This window comes from Hemicordylus capensis, chromosome 3 (assembly GCF_027244095.1).
Source record: "Hemicordylus capensis ecotype Gifberg chromosome 3, rHemCap1.1.pri, whole genome shotgun sequence".
NCBI classification, from domain to species: Eukaryota; Metazoa; Chordata; class Lepidosauria; order Squamata; family Cordylidae; genus Hemicordylus; species Hemicordylus capensis.
This window is the reverse complement of record NC_069659.1, coordinates 244536359-244561459: the sequence shown is the minus strand read 5'-3', so window position 1 is coordinate 244561459 and position 25101 is coordinate 244536359. Positions and strand designations below refer to the sequence as shown.

The following is a 25101-nucleotide window of genomic DNA, read 5'->3' as shown; positions in this document are numbered from 1 at the left end:
AGATTCAGATCTTTGCTCAAACATGAAAAGCAGTGGGTGGCTTTGGGCAAAATACCACCAGGCTAATTTTCTTCACAGGGTGGTTGGGAGATAATATACCTGATAGGAGATGTGTGGCTGCCACCTAAAATAGCATTCTTCTACTCTCAACTAACAAAATCTAATAATACAAAACCTGATATGGAGTCCCCATGCCTCCTCATCCCCTCTCCACTGTATTGGCTGCCACTTTCAGGGAGAGGACACCATGTTGCATGTTTTGTATTATTTAACATTACAAGGAGAGAGAGGAAGACAAGACATGGGGCATGTTTTCTGAAACAGCCGAATGTCTGCCATAACTTCCAGATCTGGCCTGAGGAGTTGGGATACAAATCTAACAAATCAAAGCACAAATGTACCATTTTTTGATTGCACACTAATTGCTTCCATGCATTGGTGAACTGATTACTGCTTGTAATATTGCTGAGTGTTTTAAACAAAATGTTTGCATAGGATTATCAGTGAAAGCCGCTTCAGTCACAAGTAGCTCTGGTCCTCCTTCTCTTTGCTTTCAGCTTCTTTACAGTGTTGCCTTGTGGCATGGAGTTCAAGCAGCATTGTACAGGGCTATCAAAGCATAGAGAGCTAACTGCTGCAAGCAATACAGGTTGCATTTAACATGAAGAGACTCTGGCCACTGCTGATAGCATGCTGTATTTATTTTTTGAAAGAAGAGTACACTATTTTTATTTTTGCTCAACAAAAAAGACTTGTGAAAACATAGCACAATTAAATGGGATTCTGGATACATTCTCATAATGCCCTGCTTTAGACAAACTTCCTTATGTCCTTGACAGCAGAGAAGAACTGTGGTGTTGTATACTTGCATTAGCAAGTATGGTCCTCTGAACCCATCCCCAGTTTGCAGTGAACCTGTACTGATTAAATTATGGCTCAGTTCAGACCATAATCTAAACCATTGTTTGGAAGATTAGAAATTAACCACAGGCTTGAATGCTTCCTCCTTCCCCTCACATGTTGTTTTGGTTTCAGTTTGTAGTTTAGTGCTAACCATAGTTTTCTGTGATGTTCAAATTAGCAAACTGTGGTTTAACACTTGCCTTCCAAATCAGAATTGAAAACTCAATTCAGATTGTGGTTTCCAATTGTGGTTTGAGGGCAGAGCGGTTATCGAATGACTCAGATATTACTGCAGACTTTGGTTAGTGCTAAACTGAAGCTGAAGAGGTGAGAGGGAATGTGTGGGCTTTGGGCTTATGGCTTGTTTCCAGTCTTCCAAATCATGTTTTGGCAGATTGTTTCAATGAGCCTATGGCTCTCACACAAAACCATCCTCTGTGCTAGGAGTGCACAACTCAAATGCCCTGGTTGGCCGAAGCTGACCGTGACCTGGGGTGTGGGGGCCAAGGTCAATCTTTAGGGTGCTGATTATTAAAGTAACACTTCATATTAATTAATTAAATCAAATTAAAATGAATTTAATTTCAATTTAACTTTTGTTGGCAGGCCCAGATTAATTTAAAATTAAATTTCATTCTAATAAAATACATAAATACACTTGTTGAAAAGAAAAACAGCAGATGCTCCTCCATGGACTCACAGCCTTTCTTGGTTATTCATAAACAAACTTGAAAATAGTGCATTTGTAAGGAAAAATAATACAAGCCCCCATGGTTTCACAGTTTATTATTCATACAGATCACCCCACTTAACATGGAGCACTTGTAAGGAAAAAAATTAAAAGAAGTTTTTCTCTGAAATTTTGATTAAAATTACACCTTCATCCTTCACCACACACTGTTTTGATCCTTCACCACAAACTCCACTAGTGTAGAAGATGAGAGAGAAAGCGGATAGGGGAGGCTTGACCAGAGAGAAAGAAAGAAAGGGATAGGAAAAGAAAAAAGGGGATGGAGCAGGCTTGAAACGAAAGAACAAGTTAAAAAAGAAAGAAAGAGATGGAAAGAGGATGGGTAGGTTTGGTTTGAGAGGCTAGGAAAAGGGGATGGGGCAGGCTTGAGGGGAGAGAGAGGGAGAGAAAGAAAGAAAAAACTAAAAAAGAAAGATGGAAAGAGGAGAGTAGCTTTGGCTGAGAGAGAGAAAGAGAGTAAAAGGGGCAGGCTTACATAGGAAGCTGCCATATACTGAGTCAGACCATTGGTCTATCTAGCTCAGTATTGTCTTCACAGACTGGCAGCGGCTTCTCCAAGGTTGCAGGCAGGAATCTCTCTCAGCCCTAGCTTGGAGATGCAGCCAGGGAGGGAACTTTGAACCTTCTGTCTTCCCAGAGCGGCTCCATCCCCTGAGGGGAATACCTTACAGTGCTCACACATCAAGTCTCCCTTGCTTATGCAACCAGGGCAGGCTCTGCTTAGCTAAGGTCATGCTTGCTACCACAAGACCAGCTCTCCTCTCCTGCCTCTCAGCTGGGAAGAGACACTGGGCCAAACAGCAGGCCCTAGAGTTGCTCTGGTAGCAGCCGCTGCCTCCGGGGGTGGGGTGGGGAGAGAGGAGAAGGACTACTGGCTCACCCCACCCCCAGCAGCCACCCCTTGGCCACACAGCGGCTGGAATTTAAAAAAAAAAACATGGAGGTTCAAGGCAGGAGGAGGCAGCGGGAATTGCTCTGTGGACCTAGAAAAAAGGCCTTGTGGGCTGGATGTGGCCTGCAGGCTGTATGTTGTGCAGGCCTGCTCTATGCTCTGATGGTTGCAGGGATCATCTCATATGCCTCTAGGGAGGCAGCTGGCGGCATTTATACTGTGAAGAAATATTTAAAATTAAAAATGAAATCTTTACTGCAATTGGCATTCTAAAAATATTTAGCATTTAAAAAAACCTTTTTAGGAGTAGCGGTAGCACAGTAGTCAAAAGCATGAGCTGTGAGCCAAGAAACACCACCTTGAATGTGTAGGGTGGCCTTAGGCCAACTGTCTTTTAGCTCTGGCCTCTCATCTGTATGGTGGCCCTGGTGATGGTAATGGCACTGACCTACATTACTGGTAATAACTGCTGCAGTGTTGTGTGTGAGATACAATGATTACTTCTAAAAAGTGCTATATAAATGTTTAGCATTATACGTATTCCCTAATGATTAAAGGGAAAGTATTGTGCTGTCAGGACAATCAAAAATGTGATGCACATAATTAGCATTAGCCATTATTGTTCTGGCACCTTGAAGATCTTCAGGCAAAAATAACTTGCAGTGATTTTTTAAAAACTCCAAAGTTGATGCTTATGTAGTCACCAACCTCAAGGGTGCTAATTAGACAGCTAGCTTTGAAACTGCACTATTGAAACTGCACTATTGGAATAAAGCTTTTACTGCTATAAATAGTGTGATACTGAACGTCTTTTGAGCATGTTCTTTCCAAAGTAATTCAGCCATGCTAAATACATATGGATGTCCAGTATATCTATATTATATAGGCAGAGCAAGAATGCCACCTTCTTGGTTCAAAATTTCTTCAAAAACAATTCTGAGTGACATTTTTTACTGTTCAGGAATTGTTTGGCAAGAGTATAGATTTGTGACAAAAGGAGTGGTTGTGAACCAGTAGCACAAGCCTCTTGCATCTTCTGGGCTGCTCTGCATGTTGGAGTTTCAGTGCACACACTGAGATCCCATGTGTGAGCTGAATGGGGAATATTTGTGCCCAGAATATTCTCCATTCACTTTAGTGGCAGCTCCTGCAGTACATCCCACTTCACATACAAAGCTAGCCCTTAACTTGGCATAAAATAGGACCATCTGCACATGATACATGCATCATGGGCAAGTTCGGGTACCCATGGAGATCATGATCTTTCTCCTTAGAGGGAATCTCAATCTCCTGTCCAAGAAATGTAGCAGCTTTTGTCAAAGTGATGCCATGGTTTATGGGCCTTCACATGGCACTTTATCACTTTAGGTGTCCAGCAATCATGCAAAAGAATCTGAACTATGCTCAGGGTTTGATTCAGTGCCTTAGCATAGATGCAGCTGGGACACGTGTTTTAATAAATACTCCAGGAGATTTTGTATATTTTTCAGATAATGCTGCTAAATCTAATGGATTATCACAGACCTGTAAACAGCTCTGGTAACCCAAGACAAGTAAGGATCTTAGGCAGTGATACATTTGCCAGCAATTATTGTGGCTAAATTTGCAAGATTATGGTATTATACTACAATAACAGCTGTCTTGCTTTGAAAATGTAGTCTATGCTAAGTAAAAATGACATTCTCATCAACATAAGTGCCAGTCCAACACCTACATAAATAAAACAATAGTTCTTCTAGTATTTACAGAAAATTGTGTTATCCTGTAAGATCATCTAGTTTTGGCTGTCTTTCTGACATTGGGCCTTCAGGGATGAATGAGCATTGTAGCTGTGAATGTTTTTTGGGAGAAAAAATCCCAAGGATGGTGTCTAGACCTTTGGTGCAGTGGTTTGCCATTTGGTGGAAGCTTCTTCTGTGAACAAAAGCAGCTCCTGACAATGGTGCACAGTTGCACCAAAGGTCTGGATGACACCCATATACATTGTTGAAAATGACACATGGTTAAAATGTATGTATTTTACTACTTTTGCTTAAATTTTTGCAGAACATTGAAAGGGTGGTATTTGTTGGAAACTTTTTGAGGATCAACATGGTCTCCATGAAAATGCTAGCATATGCCATGGACTATTGGTCGAAGGGACAACTGAAAGCTCTCTTTTTGGAACATGAGGTAAAGACTGTTCAAAATAAGACAGAATTAACTTTGGTGTCTTTAAAATTATGATAATTTAGCTACAAGAGCTAAAATTGTGACTTTTTCTACAATTAGTTAATATACATCAGTTTTCTCTAATCTTGAAAATGTTTGTGGGAAGATCAGTACCTGTTTAAGCACAGAGGGGATATTTCTGGGAACTGAAGTAGTATGTTTGCGATCTTCTGGTAAGAACAGGCTAGGAAAAATGCTCTTAATTGGGAGTAATCAATAAGGATTTACAAAACTATCTATTTATCTGAATCCAAGACTAGATTTTTCATTTTTCCAAGTTCTTTGTGTGTGTGTCTTCAATTCAGAGTTCCCTTTCTTTCGGATAAATACAGATACAGCCTGTATTTTTAAAGGAGGTGGTCTTAAATTCAGAGTTGTGTTCTATTCAAGTATGTATGTACAAAACTGAGAACATGCCCAGGAAAATCCTTTAAACCTTTCAGCAAATCTTGAAGAAAAAGATTACAGTGAGATCATATTTTATGTTATGGGGTGAAATTGGGGAATCGTGTGTGTGTGTGTGTGTGTGTGTGTGTGTAAATAGATCTATCTGGATGTATGTAGCAAGTGCTATAGATTCCTGCTTATCTAAGATTCCTGTTTTTCTTAGATATACCTTTTTAAAAGTTACCATTTTCTTGTGTGTCAAAGTTGTTGAACATTACGAAAGCTGGACTGCACTCTGGTAACTATTAACTTTTTCTACTCTGCAATTATTTTGAAGGGTTATTTTGGTGCTGTTGGGGCCCTTCTAGAATTACTTAAAATGACGGATGATCAATGATGACGCCTCTAAGAGCTGGAAACCTGTTAATCTTGCTGCAAGAGTGACAGCTGCTAGGAGGATGGGAAAGAAGCCATGATGGAAGTTCTACCTGCTGGATTTGTAAATAATAATTTAAACTCCTTTTAGCTGATCTTTTAACTTTAGCATTGGAAGTTAACTTCAGAATTCGTACCATGAATCTTTAAAAAAAAGACATTTTTATCTGTATACAACATTTTTTTAAAGACAAAAAAATGTGCAATGTTGCCAAACTTGGCATATTTTATGGATTATGGATACTGTGCAGAAAAAGGACCTAAGATGTGAGACACTGGTTTTATTATTAATTATTAATAATATTATTATTATTTTTCTTCTGGGGTTTACTGATCTAGTGTGATAATTCTTCATTTAGTAATTGCTCTAGGAGATTTTTTAAAAATTCTTTTTCATGACGTTTCATGATTTGCTGTTGGTTTCAAATGAAACTGCAAAACTGGTATTTAGTAGGAGCACTAAAGTAATGAAATCTTGTTGCCTTCATATTCATTAAGCTATGTTCCTTTGTTCCCCAAACTGGTTATCTTTCTTTGACTACTCAAGTTTGTCATAAAAAGAAATGTGACATTATAGCAGTTGAGAAGACCAAGTTCACCTGATAACACCAGCACCTTTTGGAAACTTGCACATCAAATTAACCATTTCTTGCAGTACCGGATTGTTGTTTTATTTTTTTATTTTTTTGCAGTCCTGTGAGCTGGAAATATTTGATTATTTGGATGAAGGAAAGGATTAGTTTTCATAAAGTACTGGAGGTAGTAAGCTTGTTTCTGGATTGTACAACTTCTGACTGGAGATGGGGGCTCATGTGACTGAATGCTCCTCTGTGCAAAATATAACTGACACACTTTTTAAAAAATACATCTCTGGGGATTGCAGGTACATGTGAAGGAGAGAATAACCATGTGAACACCCGCCTGCAATCTGCATAATCCAGAAAGAGGGTTTGCACCTCCTCTGTAGTTTGTGAGAACCAAGCCACAAACATTTTTATTATGATATTCATCTAGAAATTGAACTAATAAAAGAGATATGCTGTCTGACCCCTTATATCAGGAGTCAGTACTACTAACGTGCGTGCATGCGCGCGCACACACACACACGTTGGTATTTGCCATGAATAATGAATGGCTTAGAATTAAAATTCATACCCCAATTTTTAAAGGTAGCATAAATTAATACATGTCATGAATCATCTGTCAATTAGAAAATTAAGGACTTTGCAAAAAAGCAACTTTATCTGCTAAATTTTTCTGTCACGTGGACTGGTGTTGGGAGGACAGTTCTGCTGTCACATATATAGGGTACATCTTTGGGACTGTATAGGATTTAGGGAGCAAATGTTCTCCGATTAAGATGGGTTTCTTTGTTTGGAACACAGTATTTGATTTATTTACTTTGAAACCTTTAATAAATTGATACTAACTGTTCACGTACCTGGCTGAAATAAAAGCTCATTACTGTTGTGATGGTTTTTAATGCATCCATAGTCTTCATTTCCCTGACCTGTTACATCCGCTTTTCTTTTTCTTTCTTTCTTTCATGTTCTAGAAACAATGTTTTAACTTGCTTTCTGACTGGATGAGTGTGTCCCACCCAGCCTCTCCAAGAAATGTAGTAATCTAGTCAAACTACAAACAAAGGGGCCAATCCAGTTCCTTTCTATCCAGTCACTTGTATCTGGATCCCCACCATAATACCAGGGTACAGATGGTAATTGTGAACAAGAGATAATCAAATTAAAATAGATCTACAGACAGGAGGAAAAGCAGCACCTTAACCCACCCCCCCCAACTCAACAAAACAAGATCAAAATTTTAAAAGCCTCACAGGCTTGAAAGAAAGGATGAGCATATTTTGACCAGTTATGAACCCTTGTATCTACTTGTATTGGTTGCAAATATTTGTGTATACTTATTTTGCCACATGCTGAGGTACAAGTTCTTCAGGAATCCAAGTTTCCATGAAAAGAAAATTAAAGTAGACTTTGAGCCCTCTTGGTTTTTGAAAGACCTGTGAAAAGGTTACAGCAATGGTACTATAAAACAGTGAGAAAGTGGTGATGTGTGACTGTAAAGGTAGGAAAATCTACCACATAATCAGACATTTTTGAGCCTTGCATTCATACATAGTTAGCTTCTTAGTAACCCTGAAGTAATTTTAAATGGTTTTCAATCTCAATGAAGGAATGTATGGTACTACAGACCTGAGCAAGAATTCAAGGAACAACAGATGCAGGTATGCACACAGACCCCTCACCTGGCTATGTAGTCACCCTTTGGCCAAGTGAAGTGAAGCTTTTGGTTTAACAGTCTCTAAGCATCAGCATACACAGACTGCATGTTTCTCATTTAAACCACAGGCTTAATGGTGACTTTCAAAGTGGGAGGCATTCTTGGCATTAACAAAAAAACAAAAACAAAAAAAAACACCACATAAACAGAATCCATTCATTTCCTGGGCTGTAACAGTCTTTTAGCATGAATATTTGAAAATAAAATTTGGCATACATTCAGGACACAACTTTCCTTTTCAGACTCACTCAAACTACACAGGGCACTACACATATTTCCAAGGGGGCCAGGAATAGGGGTGTGCATGGAACTGGCTGGCCCGGTTCAGTTCCTCACCCCCTCGACCCACCCCGGCTTGGTTCAGTCCGGGGGGGCGTTCGTGAATTTTCTTTTAAAAATGATTTTTAAAAACCTTTTAGCCCCTTTGGGGGGGCTTTGTCTAGGCCGCGGAGGGTCCGCAAAGGTTTCTCCTCCCTCTGCCAGCCTCCATCATCACCGCTGCGGCCCCTCTGGCCGCTTTTTCTGGCCCGTTCGGGCCTCCGTTTCTTGGCACGGTGGCCATTTTGGATGTCGCAGCACATGTGCAAATGGCCTCTGCAAGGACTGGCATTGCCCAGGGCCTTGCAGAGGCCATTTGTGCATGCACGGTGGCCATTTTTAATTTTTTTTTTTTTAATGGCCACCAAAAAAAAGCCACCACACATGTGCAAATGCCAGGCCTCACAGAAGCCATTTGCATATGCGTGGCGGTGTCCAAAATGGCCACCGCACCAAGAAACAGAGGCCCCAACAGGCCGCGGCAGTGATGGAGGCCAGTGGGGGGAGGGAGAATCTTTGCAGACCCCCCACGTAGAGGTGAGTGTGTGTGCATGTGCGTGTATATATAATCGCAAATGCTCAAGGGGATTTGGTTCTGGTCTGGACGGAACCGGGGGGGGGGAGGGTTCAGTTCGACCCCGAACCATCAAACCAAACCTCTTAACCAGTTTGCACATCCCTAGCCAGGAATGTAAAACTGATGAAGTATCTTCCTTGAGCACTGAGATATAAGAATGAAATTAGGTATGTACCTTTATAATTCTTAGTTTGAACAACTGCTCAACTCCTAGCCTCATTTTCAGGGTCAGAGAGGAATGAAAAATAGATTGCAATGCAATTATCTGCCACAATGCCCTTTGAAGCCTGTACTTTAGTTATGCTGAAGCAGGCTGCCAGTCTACTGAAAATGACCTCCCCACCTTCTAGTTATTTCCTTAAGCTATTACTTAGCAACTGTCAACCTGATTTGAGGGAAGGAAATCGAGGACTCTGAGGGGGAAATTGTCAACTTATGTAAGGGAGACATCCAGGATCTTGTGAATCAAAGTGGATGAGAAGTCTGGATTCCTGAGCCTTGGCAGAAGAGGGGAACGTGTAAAAAGAGGCCTGATAGAGAGAGTGTAATGAGAGAGTTTGCATGGGAGAGGCCCCAAAAGACAGAGCAGCAAACCCAGGACCCACAAAACAAATGCTTTTAGAGGATAACCATCTAATACCTGGTCTTCAGTTTTTGCTAGTGGTGTAGTACAATCTGTTAGAGATGTGCAAATTGAGTTGAGCTTGAATCAGGGAAACTTTAAAAAACAACAAGATGTCTGGGAGGGTAGGAAACAGAGACAGGAGTAGAATAGAAAGCAGAGGGAGGGGTGATGCTGCTGGCCATGGTGTGTGATGGTGAGAGGGGCCTACTCCCCGAGTTCATGTGCGCAGGCTCTCCTTTCTGGAGGAGCCTGGTCCTGTAGCACAGTCTCCTGTAGCAGCTGAGGAGAATGGGAGTAGGGGTCCTTCACTGTTAAGGAAGTTTTCCTGCGACAGCGGAGGAGGAGATGCCATCGGCTGCTACCCCAGCCAGATTGCTCTCCATCCTCCCCAATCCCCGTTGGCAGTTCGAGCCCTGTGGCTGAGACTGAGAAGGAGCAGGAACTACTTCTGCTTCCTGGATTTTGTCAGCCCCAGATGGAGGGTGGTGGAGCCCTCCAGAAAAAACTAGCAGTCCCAGTGCTACTGCCACCACCAAAGGAGCCTAGAGTGGGGCCACTTTGAACTCTGCCATGGTGACCCATATGACACTGCCTGCATCCACTGTAGTAAGCAGGGGTAAGGATTCCAAAGGTCTTACAACATTGGGCAAGAGCACCGTGATGGCATCTCCTGGGGTCCTGACCCCTGCTGGCAGCAATAGGCCTGGTGTTTCCTTGGCTAGAGGCAAGTCACCTGGTCCTGCTCCCAAGCAGCGGAAGTTTCCAGTTCAGTGGGTATTGGAGATGGAGTTCCAGTGCATGGACCTTTCGCATCAACTATCCTAATCACCACTAGAGGCATTGAGATTAGAGGTAGTTAGTGAGGGTCCCCTTACCTGTCCTTGTTTGCCTCTACTCTATGATCCCTGCCTTGACTCAGGTATTTCCTGTAGCAAGTCAGTTGTGCTTTGCCAAACAATCACAAATTACAACAGTGGGGGCAGTCAGTGAGCAAGTCATGTGCGCCCAGAGCTTCATCTCATCACTAGGGATGTGCACGGAACCACAGAGGCGTGGTCCGGCACTGGGGGGTATGGAGCTTTAAGGGCAGGGAGTAGTACTTACCCCTCCCACAACTTTTCCCCCTCCTGCACTTGACTTTTTGCAAAGTTTCTGGGGTGGCAGCATTCCTTCGTGCCGCCCCTGCACCCGTCATTGCCCAGCAAACAAGGAAGTTGAGTGTTTGCCAGGCAATGACGGGGGCAGGGGCGGCAGGGAGGAACGCTGCCACCCCAGAAACTTTGACTCGCCTCAATATCTTTCAAGAGGATCAAGTAATGTGTTCTGCCCTATCTGAATGTGTCTTCCATCTATCTTCTGTCTATATAATTCTCTAAGGCTTACCAGTGCCTAATCCTGTGCGTGGCAGTTATTGTGAGAGTTTGCGAGCAGAAGCTCCGTGATGATTGGGCAGTGGGGATTCCATATGCAGATAGGGAGAAGGAGCCTGTGATGGTTACGGTCAGTTGGAATGCAGCTGTTACTGGTCGGAAGATGTTCTTGATTGTAGAGGAGAGGAATCTATATATAAAAAAGGATAGTGGGCAGGGGTCTGCGAAGAGAGGGGTTGTGAGGGAGGAAAGAGCCCCTTCAGGAGAAGGAGGCTGCCGCTGAGTGAATTAGATGAGGAAACAAGATGAACAAGATCTCAGGAAGGGGGAGAGAGGGGAGGGAAGAAAGACAGGGGGAGAGTGAGGAGAGGAGAGAGAGAGAGAAAAGAAGGGAGGGAAGAGAGAAATAAGGATGGGCAAGGGACAGACCTGAGCCTGTCAGCGGCCTGAGGGGAACAAGTGGGCATGGCGGCACCCTTTGGCAGCAAAGATGGGCCCAGTCAACCACTGCTGCTTTTTGGAGGCTATCAAGGCCATTGGTGGAGGGAGGCAGGCAGGCAAGAGATGGGCCCTGGCCTGTCAGCAGCCTGAGGGAAATGAGCATGCCATGGCGGTTGTGGCAGAGAGGAAGGGCCCGGTCAATCGCTGCTCCTCCTGTGGGGAGAAGCAGGACTTGGGTGAGGGAGGGGAGGTCTCTGGGGATAGGGGGCTGCAGCTTGGCCAATAGGTGCCAGCAACGCTACAGCCGCAACCAAAAGGGGTGATGGGGGTGGAGTAAAGGGATGGAGGAGTGACCAAGAGGGCGGAGGGTGGTGGAAGCAATGGGATGGAGGAGGAGGAGCAAGAATGCAGCTCAGGTGAGGGTGGAGAGATCTCTGAGGTGAGGGGGACTGTGGCAGGGTATGAGGGGAGCAATCAAGTACTAGCATGCAGGTGCTCTGCACCGGTTAAGCTACTTTCATTTTTAAAAATCCACTTCTGTTCTTAGTTGTTTCTCATACAAGGAAAAAAGATTAAATCACCCAGCATTTAGTAGAACAGTTTCCTGCCTTCTCTGCAGTTGTTCACACTGGCTGTGCTATTTAGAAGCATATTTTTGGGTTTTTTTGACATCTCTAGTAGTCTGGCAGTATATTTCATAACAGCATCTTTACAATCTTTTCATGGGGATATGGCAGTATAAACCTCCATCTTATGATGCAATTTATGTAAAGAATGTAACTAACTAAAGTATGGCAATTAAATGTGCAACTCAACCTTCATTATGACTGTAAGGTACATCTTTACATGCCTTGTTTTCACCAGTAGATGGCTCTGTTAGACTGGAGTTTGAATGTCAAATATATTCCTTGCATTTTACAAATGTGCTCCCTAGTTGGTGCAAGCTTATATTACAATAAATGTTAGTTTAAGGTGCCACAAGATCCTGGCATTGCTACGGCTCTGGAATATGTTGCATGTGTTTGCTTTTTAAATCGCTGTCAAACATATACAGATTTATTTTTTTTAGTATTTCCTTGTTTTACAACGACAGGTTCCAGTTTCTAAAACAGGTAGATAACAAATATAGAGTTCCATGTAAATATAAATGGCTAGTAGAAAAATGAAAAATTTGCTTCTCTGCTGCTTCTTTGAAAAGAAGGTAGACTTGTCGGGGGTGTGTGTGTGTGTGTGTGTGTGTGATATGAACAATTTAAATTGTACCACAGCATTTATTCACCAGTGATTTTATGAATCTTACTGAATGTAAAGAAGACTAAACTAATGACAACGGGTACAGCAACCAGCCTCAGAACTGATCATAAAGACATTAAAGTGATGATACCTTCTGCCTTTTAGGATCGACCATCAACAGTCAAGGATCCAGCAGTCAAGAAATATGCCACAGACTAGCACTTGGTAGGGCTGCAATGTAGGCCTTGGAAAGGATATTTAGATGCTGTGATGTGTCTATACCTACAAAGATTAGAATTGTTCAGACAATGGTTTTTCCCATGACACTCTATGGATGTGAAATCTGGACTTTGAAGAAGCAAGATAGAAAAAGTATTGATGCTTTTGAACTTTGGTGCTGGAGAAGACTTTTGAGGATACCATGGACAGCCAGTAAAACAAACAAAGAAGAAATCAATCCAGAATTTTCACTCAAGACACAAGTGACCAGGCTCAAACTATCATATTTCAGACACATTATGCGAAAACCCAGTTCCCTCAAGAAGTCCATAATGCTGGGAAAAGTTGAAGGAAAGAGAAGAAGAGAACGACTAGCAGCAAGGTGGATGGACTCGATTACGACAGCAATGAATGCACCACTGAGAGACCTTAAAGGCCAAGTTGAAGACAGATTATACTGGAGAGAATCTATTTATGTGGTCGCTAAGAGTTGACACTGACTTGACGGCACTTAATCAATCAATCAGTCAATCAATCAATCAGTCACTGATAAATGCAAGCAAGCAAGCAACTGCTAAATGGAGAAGCAGTGTATAATAAACCACAAAGCAAAAGAACAATAGAAGAACAGAAGTTCACTTGTGATCCACCAAACCACTTGCAGCATACTTGCCATGCACAAGAGTCTCCTGGAGTAACAACCCCTGTATTTTGCAGTTGCATACAGGCACCAGTAAGAGGTGGTTTTTAGGAAGACCCTATTGGGGCCACCATGCCAGACTAGTGGACTGTGCTCAGCTTGGTGGCACAAATTACATAAGCTTGCTGTAAGATGTATATGTTGGGAATTCTCTCTGGTAAGAGATACCCTTCTATTACAGCAGAGTGCACTGAGGAACAACACAGCGGAGTCTGCCTAGGCATGTGTGTATGTTGAGAATAAAAGAAACTTGGAGCCAGTTCCTAATTTCAAATCAGTATAAGGAGTCTTTATTAGTTAACTCCATTCTAGATAGTAAAGTGGAGAGACAGGATCTCTATCTATCTAGCTGGACAAAGAGGGATGGATTATGCATCTCTGCGCACATGGTGGAGTGTGGGTGTTGCAAGGGAGAAGAAAGGGGAAAAGGAAGAGAAGAGGCAAGGCAGGAAGGAATGAAGTCCCTTAGAGTAGCAATCTACATATCAAAGGGATAGTGTCAGAGCAGTAGAGAAGGGATGACCAATGTCTTGACTCCTCTAGCCCTCTGACTCACTAGTCTGTCCCACTCTGTCATTGAGACATGAGGCAGCACAGAGTCCTTCACTTCCAACAGTATAAGCCATATTTTTAGCACAGTCTAGGGAAGGGTTATCTTGCAAAGCAAGTCATACAAAGTCAACATACAGAAAAGTTGAAATCTGGCTAATATTTAGTCTCTTCCAGGTCTGCATGAGTTCTGACCCAATAAACCAAACTCTGTCCACCAACAGCACAATAAACCTGCCTTGCTACCTGCCTGGAACTAGGGGGCTGTGTTTTGAATTGGGGGGTCATGTGCACTGTGCAGTTCTGAGACAGAAGCTTGCGGATGGGGCTGCAGCTTACTGGTAAAGCATCTGCTTTGCATGCAGAAGGTCCAAAGTGGACCTTCCTGGCCTATGTAGGTAAAGGAGGGAAAGACTCCTACCTGAAACCTTGCAGAAGCCACTGTCAGTGAGTGTAAACCCTGAGCTAGATGGAACAATGATTTATTGATTCATTTATCACATTTTTATCACATTTTAACCCAATATAAGCAGTTTCTTATGCCCCTATGCTTCAGTGTAGTAATAAAACTGTCTCTTCTTTTTAAAAAGATGCTTATGTGTGTATATGGCGCAGTGGTAAAACTGCCGCCCTGTAACCAGAAGGTTACAAGTTCGATCCTGACCAGGGGCTCAAGGTTGACTCAGCCTTCCATCCTTCCGAGGTCGATAAAATGAGTACCCAGAGTGTTGGGGGGCAAGATGCTAAATCATTGTAAACCGCTTAGAGAGCTCCGGCTATAGAGCGGTATATAAATGTAAGTGCTATTGCTATTGCTATATGCTTTCCATATCCTCCTAAAGAATAGACTACACGTCAGTTTGTTGACTGGTCCACAGATACATTGTAAGGATATGATGCCCACACTATGTGGCTTTCCAAAGAAACAAAAGATTACCGTATCCAACTATCTTCTACTTGGCAGGGCCATCCACACACCAGCTTCTTATTAGTCTCTTTGCTTTATTGAGATGCATGTTCCTAAGCTCTTTGTATGTTTTTACATGTTAAGGCCTTGTTAATGTTTCATCAGTTAGAATGAACAAGACCAGCTCCAATCCATGTACGAAAACAATAGTCATACGGCAAATGTAGTACAAACACAATCTATTACAAAAATAGGAACTTTGAAGAAGTCTCATGCAGGAGTTTCTCTGATACGGACTTCTCAACAGAGTCTTCTCCACTACCTGCTACCGGAAATCTTTTGAAATGACCCTGTGCTCTGCCACTGAGCTATGGCCCTTCCCGCACCATTTGCAATAAACAGTATTCACATACTCGTTTAGTTTTTGTCCCCTATTTTTCTTCATTTAAGACAAACAAGATACGCTTGCAAAGAACTGAGCAGCAAGATCCTTGCTATGGCTGAATTCTGCATGTTAAATTAATAAACAATATAAGATTTGCAGAGTGCAGAATGAAACCTGAACCTCTTTTTACTTGTGATATGGTGTGAGGAGGTGCCTTAATTACACATATTTTTGGAATGTGATATGAAGGAATACAAATATTAGGATACCTTTAATTCCCAAGATCTGACCATGTCTCTCTTGACCATAAATAAGCACTAGTATCCTGCAATTCTGCATTTTTGCCCACTCCTGCAAATTCACCTGTTCCCTCTAGAAAGGACGCTTGGTCTGAAACCAAATTTGTATTTATTATGCAATTTTTATACTGCCTTTTATGAGGCATCCCCAGGCAGTTTACAAAAGTTAAAAAACAAATTGGGTAAACTGATTATCCTTATATATTATATATATTGAAAATTTTTAAATGTATGTTTACATAAAATAAAATCAAACCTCCGGATGGCCTACAAATACCAAATTTTGCATACACAATCCTGCCACTTAAATTAGCCGAATGCACTACTTTTTACAGGGGAATATGCTTGGGAACACCTTTAATTTTATTTTCTTTTAAAGCAGGAATTCTGAATTAATCATATTTTAACTCTTCTCAACAGATTCTTAACAATCAGATCAATAATTCCAAAATGACACAGTGCCCAAGAAAAGCGGAAGTTCTTTCTCAGATTCAAATTTACCATATATTATTAATATCTATCTATCTGTCTATCTATCTGATTTCTATACCACCCTTCTAAAAATGGCTCAGGGCAGTTTACACACAGAAATAACAAATAAGATGGATCCCTGTCCCCAAAGGGCTCACAATCTAAAAAGAAACATAAGATAAACACCAGCAACAGTCACTGGAGGTATTGTACTGGGGGTGGATAGGGCCAGTTACTCTCCCCCGGCCAAACAAAGAGAAGCACCACGTTAAAAGGTGCCTCTTTGCCAAGTTATATATGGTCATTATACAATAAAATGTTTAATGTTTGGAGTCAAAATCCTAGTTCAAACTGTGCCTTTACTTCCCTTTTGCAAACACATTAATAAAAATTCTGTTACATATATTCAAATTCTTGAACTTTCCTAAAAGTGTAATCCACATGAAATTATTTTTGCCCAGTCAGCAATGGGCCTCACCTACTAGTACTCTATATTCCTAAAGCCACACAAATAATACTGAGCACATTCCCCCCACCCCACTTAAAATAATTTCATGATGTTATGAGTTTGTTTATTCACATGAATGGTCCTGTTGCTATGGTTTTGCTCAACAGACTAATGGGATGGGCAGTCAGGGACTTGACAAAAAAGACATTAATGTTCCTTAATTACCTGGAAATTTTTCTCCCCTGCCTCGGAATATAACACCAATCAAAACTACACATCCAGGAGCAAAGATGGATCCATTCCAGGAGCACCACCAAACTACGAACTTGATGCATCAGGGATCCTTTGAGTACTGAGGTGAGAAAAGGGCTAAATAAAAACTAATTTATTATTATGAACAACTTCCATCAGTTTCAGTTTGGCTTGCACAGGTAGTGTTCAGCTTGCTTTCTATCCTGTTAGCCATTTTGTACTTTGTCTCATAGCCTTAAGTTGCTTGCAATTTTAATAAATCAGGCCTGCTTTTGTACATTCAGATTTGCTGGAAAATCTGAACTGAACATCTTATGTGCTGTCGGCACATGCAAGAACAATCCTGCGGAGAACAATCGATCAAAATAATTGCAACAGAATGGCATTTTTCAGGACATTTGACTGGATGACATGCCAGATAAGTGAAGCAATGACCCTGAAGTAGCAAAGTGAAACAGGCTGGAAAAATATGAATCTGAGACAAGACCTAACAATTCTATTGCCATGGAGTAAATGAATTCACACACATGGCTTGTAAGTCACTGGTATACCTGTCCTTGCTAGTACTGAAAACTGTATTCTGAGCAAAAAATTAAAATATACAAAAGTATGTTATCTCCGTATAGGCTACACAAAGCTTTTCTTTAATGCTGCTGATGTTTAAAGAGCTGATGATAGGCTGGGGGTATACTGGACATGTACCCCAGAAACCTCACTTCGGCTGCTATCTGGTTTGGGACTTATTTTGTTGTTCCGTTGCTCTTACTTAATGGACTGGATCTCACGATCTGTGAGACCCGGATTTGGGAAGTGAGCGGGAAGAGCGGGCTAAGCCCGTTCTCCCCGCTCACGAGTGGGCAGGGAGCCCTGGGTGGCCAGATCGGCCGCCCACACGATGGCCGGCCCCGAGACGGAGCCACGGGGGGCTGGGGAGCCGTGCGGCCCCCGGAAGCCCCAGTATGCCCTGCGCAAGCACGCAGGGCATACTGGGGAGACCCCCGAGCCGGGAGGCTGCTTTTAAGCCTCCCGGCTGGGGGTCTACTCGCAAGTAGCCGTGGCGCGGAGCCGCGCGATGGCTACTCACAAGCAGATAGCCCGGGTTTGCGGAGCGCTTGCTCCACAAACCCGGGCTAAGGGGTGGGCTACAGGAGCGGGTTAGCTGCTCCAAAACCACCGGGCTCGGCTGTGAGCCCGGTGGTTCTTACGATCACAAAAATTGGGCTAGGATTTTCCTAGCCCAATTTTTGTGAAAGTAAGAATAGCCCCAATATCTCCCATCTAGTCTTTCAAAAGGTCCTAGCATTCTCCAAATGTTTCCCAGATTCTTTTAGAGAAACCATTTGTTGTGTCTCCTAATGTTCATTCTTTCCCTTTGCCCTTTCTCATGTTAAAGGTTATTTTACCAAAGATGTCATGTTGCAATCCTTTTTACTGGATTTAGTCTTTATGAAAGTACCTTGAATACCAACTGGTGTGTGTAATGTGGAACGATGGTTTATTTAACTGTGGTTTATTTTAACAAAACCTAGATCAGAGCCACATACAATATCAAATCTTAATTTGTTCTTAACATCACGCTTTGAACCGCTGAGAGGATGCAAAGCTAACACTAAACTTACCCAATGGCAACAACTGATAAGGCTTTCTGTGCCATCTTACCCTGAGGATGTAGAGATTCATGATCGGCTAAAGGAGATGGGAGAACAACAAAAATATAAATTCAATGTGGCTCAAAAATGGGGTGTGAAACAGTGAACATTTCAGGTTGTGGACTTTGTTCAAGTACAGCTGCTTTATAAAATGAGAAAGGAATGTTCCTGATATTTTGGACCCAAACAAATAATAAAAATCCAAGGAGATTCTGTCATATTGGATGATGGCGGTGGGGCGGGGACAGTTTGAAACTTACAAGCATGCATGCTATGAGAAAAGAAGGACGCAAGTCTGAACTCAGAAGAGGAACTGGAGAGGAATTTGATCTTGCCTCCTGTTTTGACCTCACAGATGAAGCTGATGAACGTGATGGATAATTCTCTGTACTAGAAAACAAATCGCTAACAGCTCTTGTTCCAAAGACCCCAATAATTAGGAGAAGTGTGAATGACAGGAGACCACCTAAAAGACTTCAAGACTGTCACCAAATTTTAAATGTACTAAATTCTGGTTGTTATAAAGGAGAGGGATGTGTTCTGTTCTATCTAGCAACCCTTTGTTTTTAATTAGATATTTGTCCTGGTGAGGATCCTGTAGAAAGGGAAAGGGAGGGAAAGTTGTTGCTTCTGGATAAAGTTTTAGTTAAACCAACATAAGATTGCTTTGTGTTTACGAGGGAAGCAGCTCTAAAACAAAGTCACTTCCCCAATAAATGAGGTCGATATCCTGCCAAGCTCTTACAGGCCAAAGATGTAGCCCACAAGCCACCAACTCTGATTTAAAGAAATGGTTCCCAAACTGTCGTATGGCTAAAGCTCAGTTCTTTGGGGCAATGAACTGAAGTCCACCCTACAGTCTGCCTCCTTGCTACCCTGTTGTCACAAAGAAGAATTAAGAAACAGATTAATTTAAAACCATGTGCCATAGGTTTTTTCCCCCCACAGGAGGAGGGGCGGGAGTGGGGGCTGGGGCAAGAGCTAATTCACACAACTGAATTGTGTTGAGTATGTGTAATAAGTGGATCTGTGAAGTACTTCACAAATCATAGGAACATAGGAAGCTGCTATATACTGAGTCAGACCATTGGGCCATCTAGCTCAGTAGTGTCTACACAGACTGGCAGCGGCTTCTCCAAGGTTGCAGGCAGGAGTCCCTCTCAGCCATATCTTGGAGATGCCTGTTGGAAATTCTCTGTGGTGAGAGAATCCCTTTCTCATTATAGCAGAGTGCACAGAGGCACAACACAGCGGAAATTTAGTTAGGCATGTGTGTGTGCTGAGAGTAAAGTAACTTGGAGCCAATTCATAGTTTCAAATCAATATATAAGGCATTTATTAAGGAACTCCATTCTAGATAGGAAAGTGAGGAGTTGGGATCTCTATATCTATCTAGCTGGATGCAGATGGATTCTGCATCTTCTCTGCACATATGGTTCAGGGAGAGAGGCTTGCCATGTTGCAAGGTAGGCGGGCAGGTAGGAAGAGAGAGAGGAAGAGGAAGTTGATCCCTAAGAGTAGCAATCTACATATCAAAGGGATAGCATCAGAGCAGTGGAGAAGTGATGACCAATGTCTTGACCTTCTAGCCCTCTGACTTACTAGTCTGCCCTCCACTGTCTGAGACAAAGAGACAGCGCAAAGTCCTTTAACTTCCAACAATGCCAGGGAGGGAACTTGGAACCTTCTGCTCTTCCCAGAGCAGCTCCATCCCCTAAGGGGAATATCTTACAGTGCTCACATGTCGTCTCCCATTCAAATGTAACCAGAGTGGACCCTGCTTAGCTAAGGAGACAAGTCATGCTTGCCACCACAAGACCAGCTCTCCTCTCCCTGAATCCTGAAAGCATTGGACAATTGAGTACTTGCCCAGCTCAAAACATGTTCATGTTGTTGTACAGGGATTCTGACATCTGTTTTGCCGCATTGCACCTGTTGCTTGCCCTGATTTCCAGACCCTGGAGTCCTACTTATTGGCAGCTGTGTACAAGCTGATGGCTTAGGCAGTATACTGTTAATTGCAGACTCTTTTTAGCAAGCTGCTGACAGTCCTTAGCCAGCTCCACATCAGGTGGTATCCTAAAAGTCAATGCATGGCACTGGCAGCGCAAAGTTAGTGTGCAGAGCAGCTGTCCAAGGACTGTTGTAAGACTTGCAGGCTCAGTCCTGCAAACTTACCAAAAGGAGATTAATTCATTTATTTAAAAGATTTATATGCTACCATTCTTTATAAATGAACTTCTGGTGGTTTACAACAAAATTAATTTAAAAACACAGTAAAACACAACCTCTAAAATCACAGAAATGCAGAATGAGGCAATCATTACAACAGGGTAGTCACAGAGAAATGTACAGAGTTAAGGGATAATTTAAATATGTGTTTAAAATTAAACAGGGAGGTTTTGTTGATGTGCTCCTCATGGCGATCTTGTAATTTTGGGGCTAGTTCTTTCCCCCTCCTTTGTTTCTGTATTCTTGCTTTATATCATTCTCAGTCACCTGAAATATCAAAAGTTTGATAGGTAAGAAAGAAATCTTTTAAATAAATAATGTACAAGCGGGTAAGGGAAGAACCAGTTTTGATTTGATCTGCAAAAAAACTCATTGAAAGGTTGCTTGGAGCCAATTCTTACTTGCTTCTGGTGTGAATGTTTGTTTTTAGTGACATTCTTATAGATAACACCTTTTGAGCTTATAGATCTCACTATGATTCTTTGCATTGTTGTTTCTTTTTCTATGTTCCCATTACTTTTGGGCCTCCCACTGAGGTTGGTTATGGAGAGGAGAGCCAATATGAAGTGATTAATGTGATCTGACTAAGATTTTGCATACAAAGTTCGATATTTATTCTATCCAGCTTGTGTTTCACTCTGATAGAATTATGAAAATTACATTCCTATCATAGAGATTTTACAAACAGCACTGAATGTATGAATTTCTCCATCTGCTACTTACAGCACTGAGATAGTTGTATGTGAATTTATAGCTTTTTATTTCAGAAGTTTGTAACAGAAACTTTTCAATGACCTTGTCCCACCAGAATAAGGATTTCTAGTGATACTAAATGTTTCTGGGTTTTTTCTCCCTCTAGATTTTCGGATTCATTTTTGATTATTTAGGATTCCATTTGCCCATCAACTTAATGAATAACATAATTAAAGGAACTTATATTCACTGCATAAATCATTCATTACTCTGTATGGAACCTTTATTTGCTGTTCAGAGAGAAGTTGGGATGAAAAAGATCCTTGACCCTTTAAAAATCTCTCGGTTTATTTAGAAAATTATTATTTAGTATGGTAAAACTTTTAAAATTTACCTTTTTTCATCAGATTTATTAGATTTAGGATTTTGAAAGTTTCTATATGATTTATGAGGAATTTAAAAAGATTCTCAAATGTATGTCACAAAAGATTTGAACCCTTTCTGTTGGGCTTAATCAATGAAGAAACCCCGAAAGAAAACAGAAATTCCTAAATTTATTGTATTAGTAAGAGATGGCCATTCAGGAAATTTTCTAGAAGACTGGAAACCCTCTTTGTGGTATAGGAAAAAACAATGTAAATTTGGATTTATCAATGGGGCTTGAAATGTAAAAATAACAGTTGGGGAATTTGTTTGAGTAATGAAACTAAAGGATTATGATGGTAAAATATGAAGAAAATATGTATACAAGAGCAAATATAGATGTTACAGTATAACTATGTGGAAAGATAAACTGGAAGTCACATTGGTATATAGAAAACTAATAAAAATATAAATGTGGAAGTTTCTGAATAGCTTTTAGGTTTCCCTCCCTCTTCTCTTCTCTTTTTCTTTTTCTCTCTTTTCTTTTCTTTCATATAGGATTTAAATCAGATGAAGGACGAATTGGCAGTGGGGAAATTTATATTCTTCCTAAAGAATAAAGAATATAGTTTAATATTTGTGATAGGTATTTCTACAGCAGAACACAACGGGTGTTTACCTAGGTCGAGGTTGGTTCTCTGTCCCGCTGGTTCCCTGGGAGGCCAAAAACTCTATATGGATGCCTAGATTTAGACTCTGCGTGGCTAGTTAATTACATTTATTCTTATATAACATACTAAATTTTATATAAAATTTATATAAAATACTTTATATAAAACATATAAAATAAATACTATATTTTATATAAAAACTCCTATATTACAGGAGTTGTACTGGCTGCCAATAAATTTCCAGGCAAAATACAAAGTGCTGGTTATCCTATATAATAAAAGGCTAAGTGAGTGGCCGTGGCTTTGGAACGTTGGGGATCTGCGTCCCTGCCTCCCTGGGCTGTTCTGGGCCTGCGCGAAGCGCAGGCCCAGAAGAGCCCAAGGGACACAGGACCTCAGACACCAGTGTCCCACAGCCACGGGCGGCCATTAGCCGGTGTGTGGCGGCGGGGGAAAGTGGCCGAGCCTCAGCCATGAGCTGCGGCACGGCGAGAGGAGGCCGAGGCAACCAGAAGCGGCCGCCCTGAAAAAGGCGAGGGCAATGGCGGCAGGGGAAGACCGAGACGGGGGACAGGGAAGCTGGGCGAGGTGGCGGCAAAGCCGCCAACGAGGCCCCCTCCCGCTCACAGCCGTCGCCACCGCCTGCTCACCCACCCTCCCAGCTGCCCAAAATGAAGCTGGGCGAGGTGGCGGTGAAGCCGCCAACGAGGCCCCCGCCCGCTCACAGCCGCCGCCTGCTCACCCGCCCTCCCAGCTGCCCAAAATCACCTTCCCCACTCCCCCCCCAAAAAGATTAAGGGCCAAAATGGCCCATGAGAAGGTCGCCGCCCCCGCCTATCGCCCTCCCAGCTGTTGAAGACCACCTTACCCGCTCTAGCCCGAGGGAAAAGAGAGGAGCTCACGAGCAGAGTTCCTCTCTGTGCTAAGTCACTGCTCAAACTGCCGCTATGGACGCAAAGGACGCCTATTGCGTCCATTGCGACAGTATAGGCAGCAGCTTAACACAGAGAATAGCTCTGTTCCCGAGTTCCTCTCTTCTCCTTCGGGCTGGAGCGGGTAAGGTGGGCTCCGGCAGCTGGGTGCGCGGGAGGGCGATAGGCGGGGGCGGCCACCTTCTCATGGGCCATTTGGGCTGTTATTCATCCACACACACACACACACCCCAAAAAGTAAAAGCAAAATAAGGAAGAACAAAAACAGAGACAACAACAAAACAAAAAACAAAAAGAGAGAGGGGACAAGGGGGGAAAAAGAGACAGGAAGAGAGAGAGAGAGAGAGAGAGACAGAAAAGACGGGATAGAAAGCTAGCGCCCGTTATCATAACGGGCTTAAAAATACTAGTAACCTATAAAGCCCTAAACAGCTTAGGCCCATGGTACTTAAGAGAGCATCTTCTTCTGCATGATCCCCATCGTCCACTGCGTTCATCAGGGGAGGCTCATCTGTGGCTACCTTCATGTCGTCTGGTGGCCACCCAGGGACGGGTGTCACCCGTCTCTGTTGTCGCCCCGAGACTTTGAAACGTGCTTCCTGTGGGAATAGGAGTCTCCTCATCTCTAGCAGCTTTTAAAAAGTGTCTAAAGACTCATCTTTTTACCCAGGCCTTTTAGCTTTTTAACTTTGTAACATTTTAAATTTTGGATTATTTATTGACTTGTTTTAAGCTGTTTTTAATATTTAATTGATTTTAAGTTTTGTTTTTATTTGTTGTGAACCGCCCTGAGACCTTGGGTTAGGGAGGTATAAAAATGCACTAAATAAATAAATAATGAATAAATAAAATATCACTACCTTTGTATCTTTCTTATGATTGGGGATTCTTTTTTTCTTGGATGGATAAGAACCTGTTTGTATACTTGTATTTTTGTCGAAATCTCAGAGATATAACATTTCTGTTTTTTACTTATATTACTAATAAAAGCATTTTAAAAATCCTTTTTTTAAAAAAGAAATCTTTTAAATAAATAATGTATAAGCAGGCAGGGGAAGAACCAGTTTTGATTTGATTTGCAAAAAACTCATTGACAGGTTGCTTGGAGCCAGTTCTTACTTGCTACTGGTGTTAATGCTTTACATATATAGTAATCAGACTTAATGATGCTTTAAAATTAGCTCCAATACATTCCACATTGCCAGCATACATCAAATCACCTTTTCCAGATCACTTACCTTCCTTGTTTTTCTTAACATCTTTGCTGATAATTCTCTTTGATAGGAATATGACAAGAAACATAAGTCTGTGGTAACAGTCTTCATAGGTGTTTGCTTTGGCACATGTTAATCTGAATTAACAAGCAACAGTCCCAAGTCATTTATCATGTGCTTGTCTCTGCCAATTTGAAGTGCCTATGATGCCAACTTCATTTAGTACCAACCTACTTCATTTCCCACTTGCAAAATCCGACAATCTGCAGAGTAATGTGGGGGGTGGGGAGTACTTTGAATGTAGCAAGTTTCAAAAGTCTCTATGCTTGAAAATATTAGACATGTGACAATGGGCGGTAGCAGCCATTCTAGTAGGTGGCTTGCGTGACAGCTTCTGTGCAGGGGCAGTCTTTCTGAGAATCTGGAGTTACTATGAGAGATCCATAGCCATTCATAACTCAGCTGATGCTAGCAGTGAGAGAGGGCAGAAATGAGAGCCTCTGAATTCTGAAAGGATTAATTGCAGCTATGGTGTGAAATTACTGGGGTTGAGAGAAAAACTCTGTTCACATGGTCAGAGGCATTACATCTTCTATATTATTAATTCTCCAAGATGGGCCATGCATGGAGACGTGGTAGAAAGGAGGCGATTGGCTGACAGTTTGCAAGCAGAAGC

At 42.0% G+C, this 25101-nt stretch overlaps 1 protein-coding gene across 3 annotated transcripts in view; it reads left to right on the top strand.

The window, feature by feature from the left end:
- PANK1 (pantothenate kinase 1) overlaps positions 1-7057 on the top strand; it is a 37632-nt gene extending 30575 nt beyond the window's left edge. For all 3 annotated transcript variants that reach the window (XM_053311263.1, XM_053311264.1, XM_053311265.1), the window contains 2 exons: positions 4593-4718; positions 5482-7057. In XM_053311263.1, coding sequence (XP_053167238.1) covers positions 4593-4718; positions 5482-5541 — 186 coding nt within the window. In that variant the 3' untranslated portion in view covers positions 5542-7057. The remainder of the gene's footprint in view (positions 1-4592; positions 4719-5481) is intronic.
- The last annotated feature ends 18044 nt before the right edge of the window (positions 7058-25101 follow it).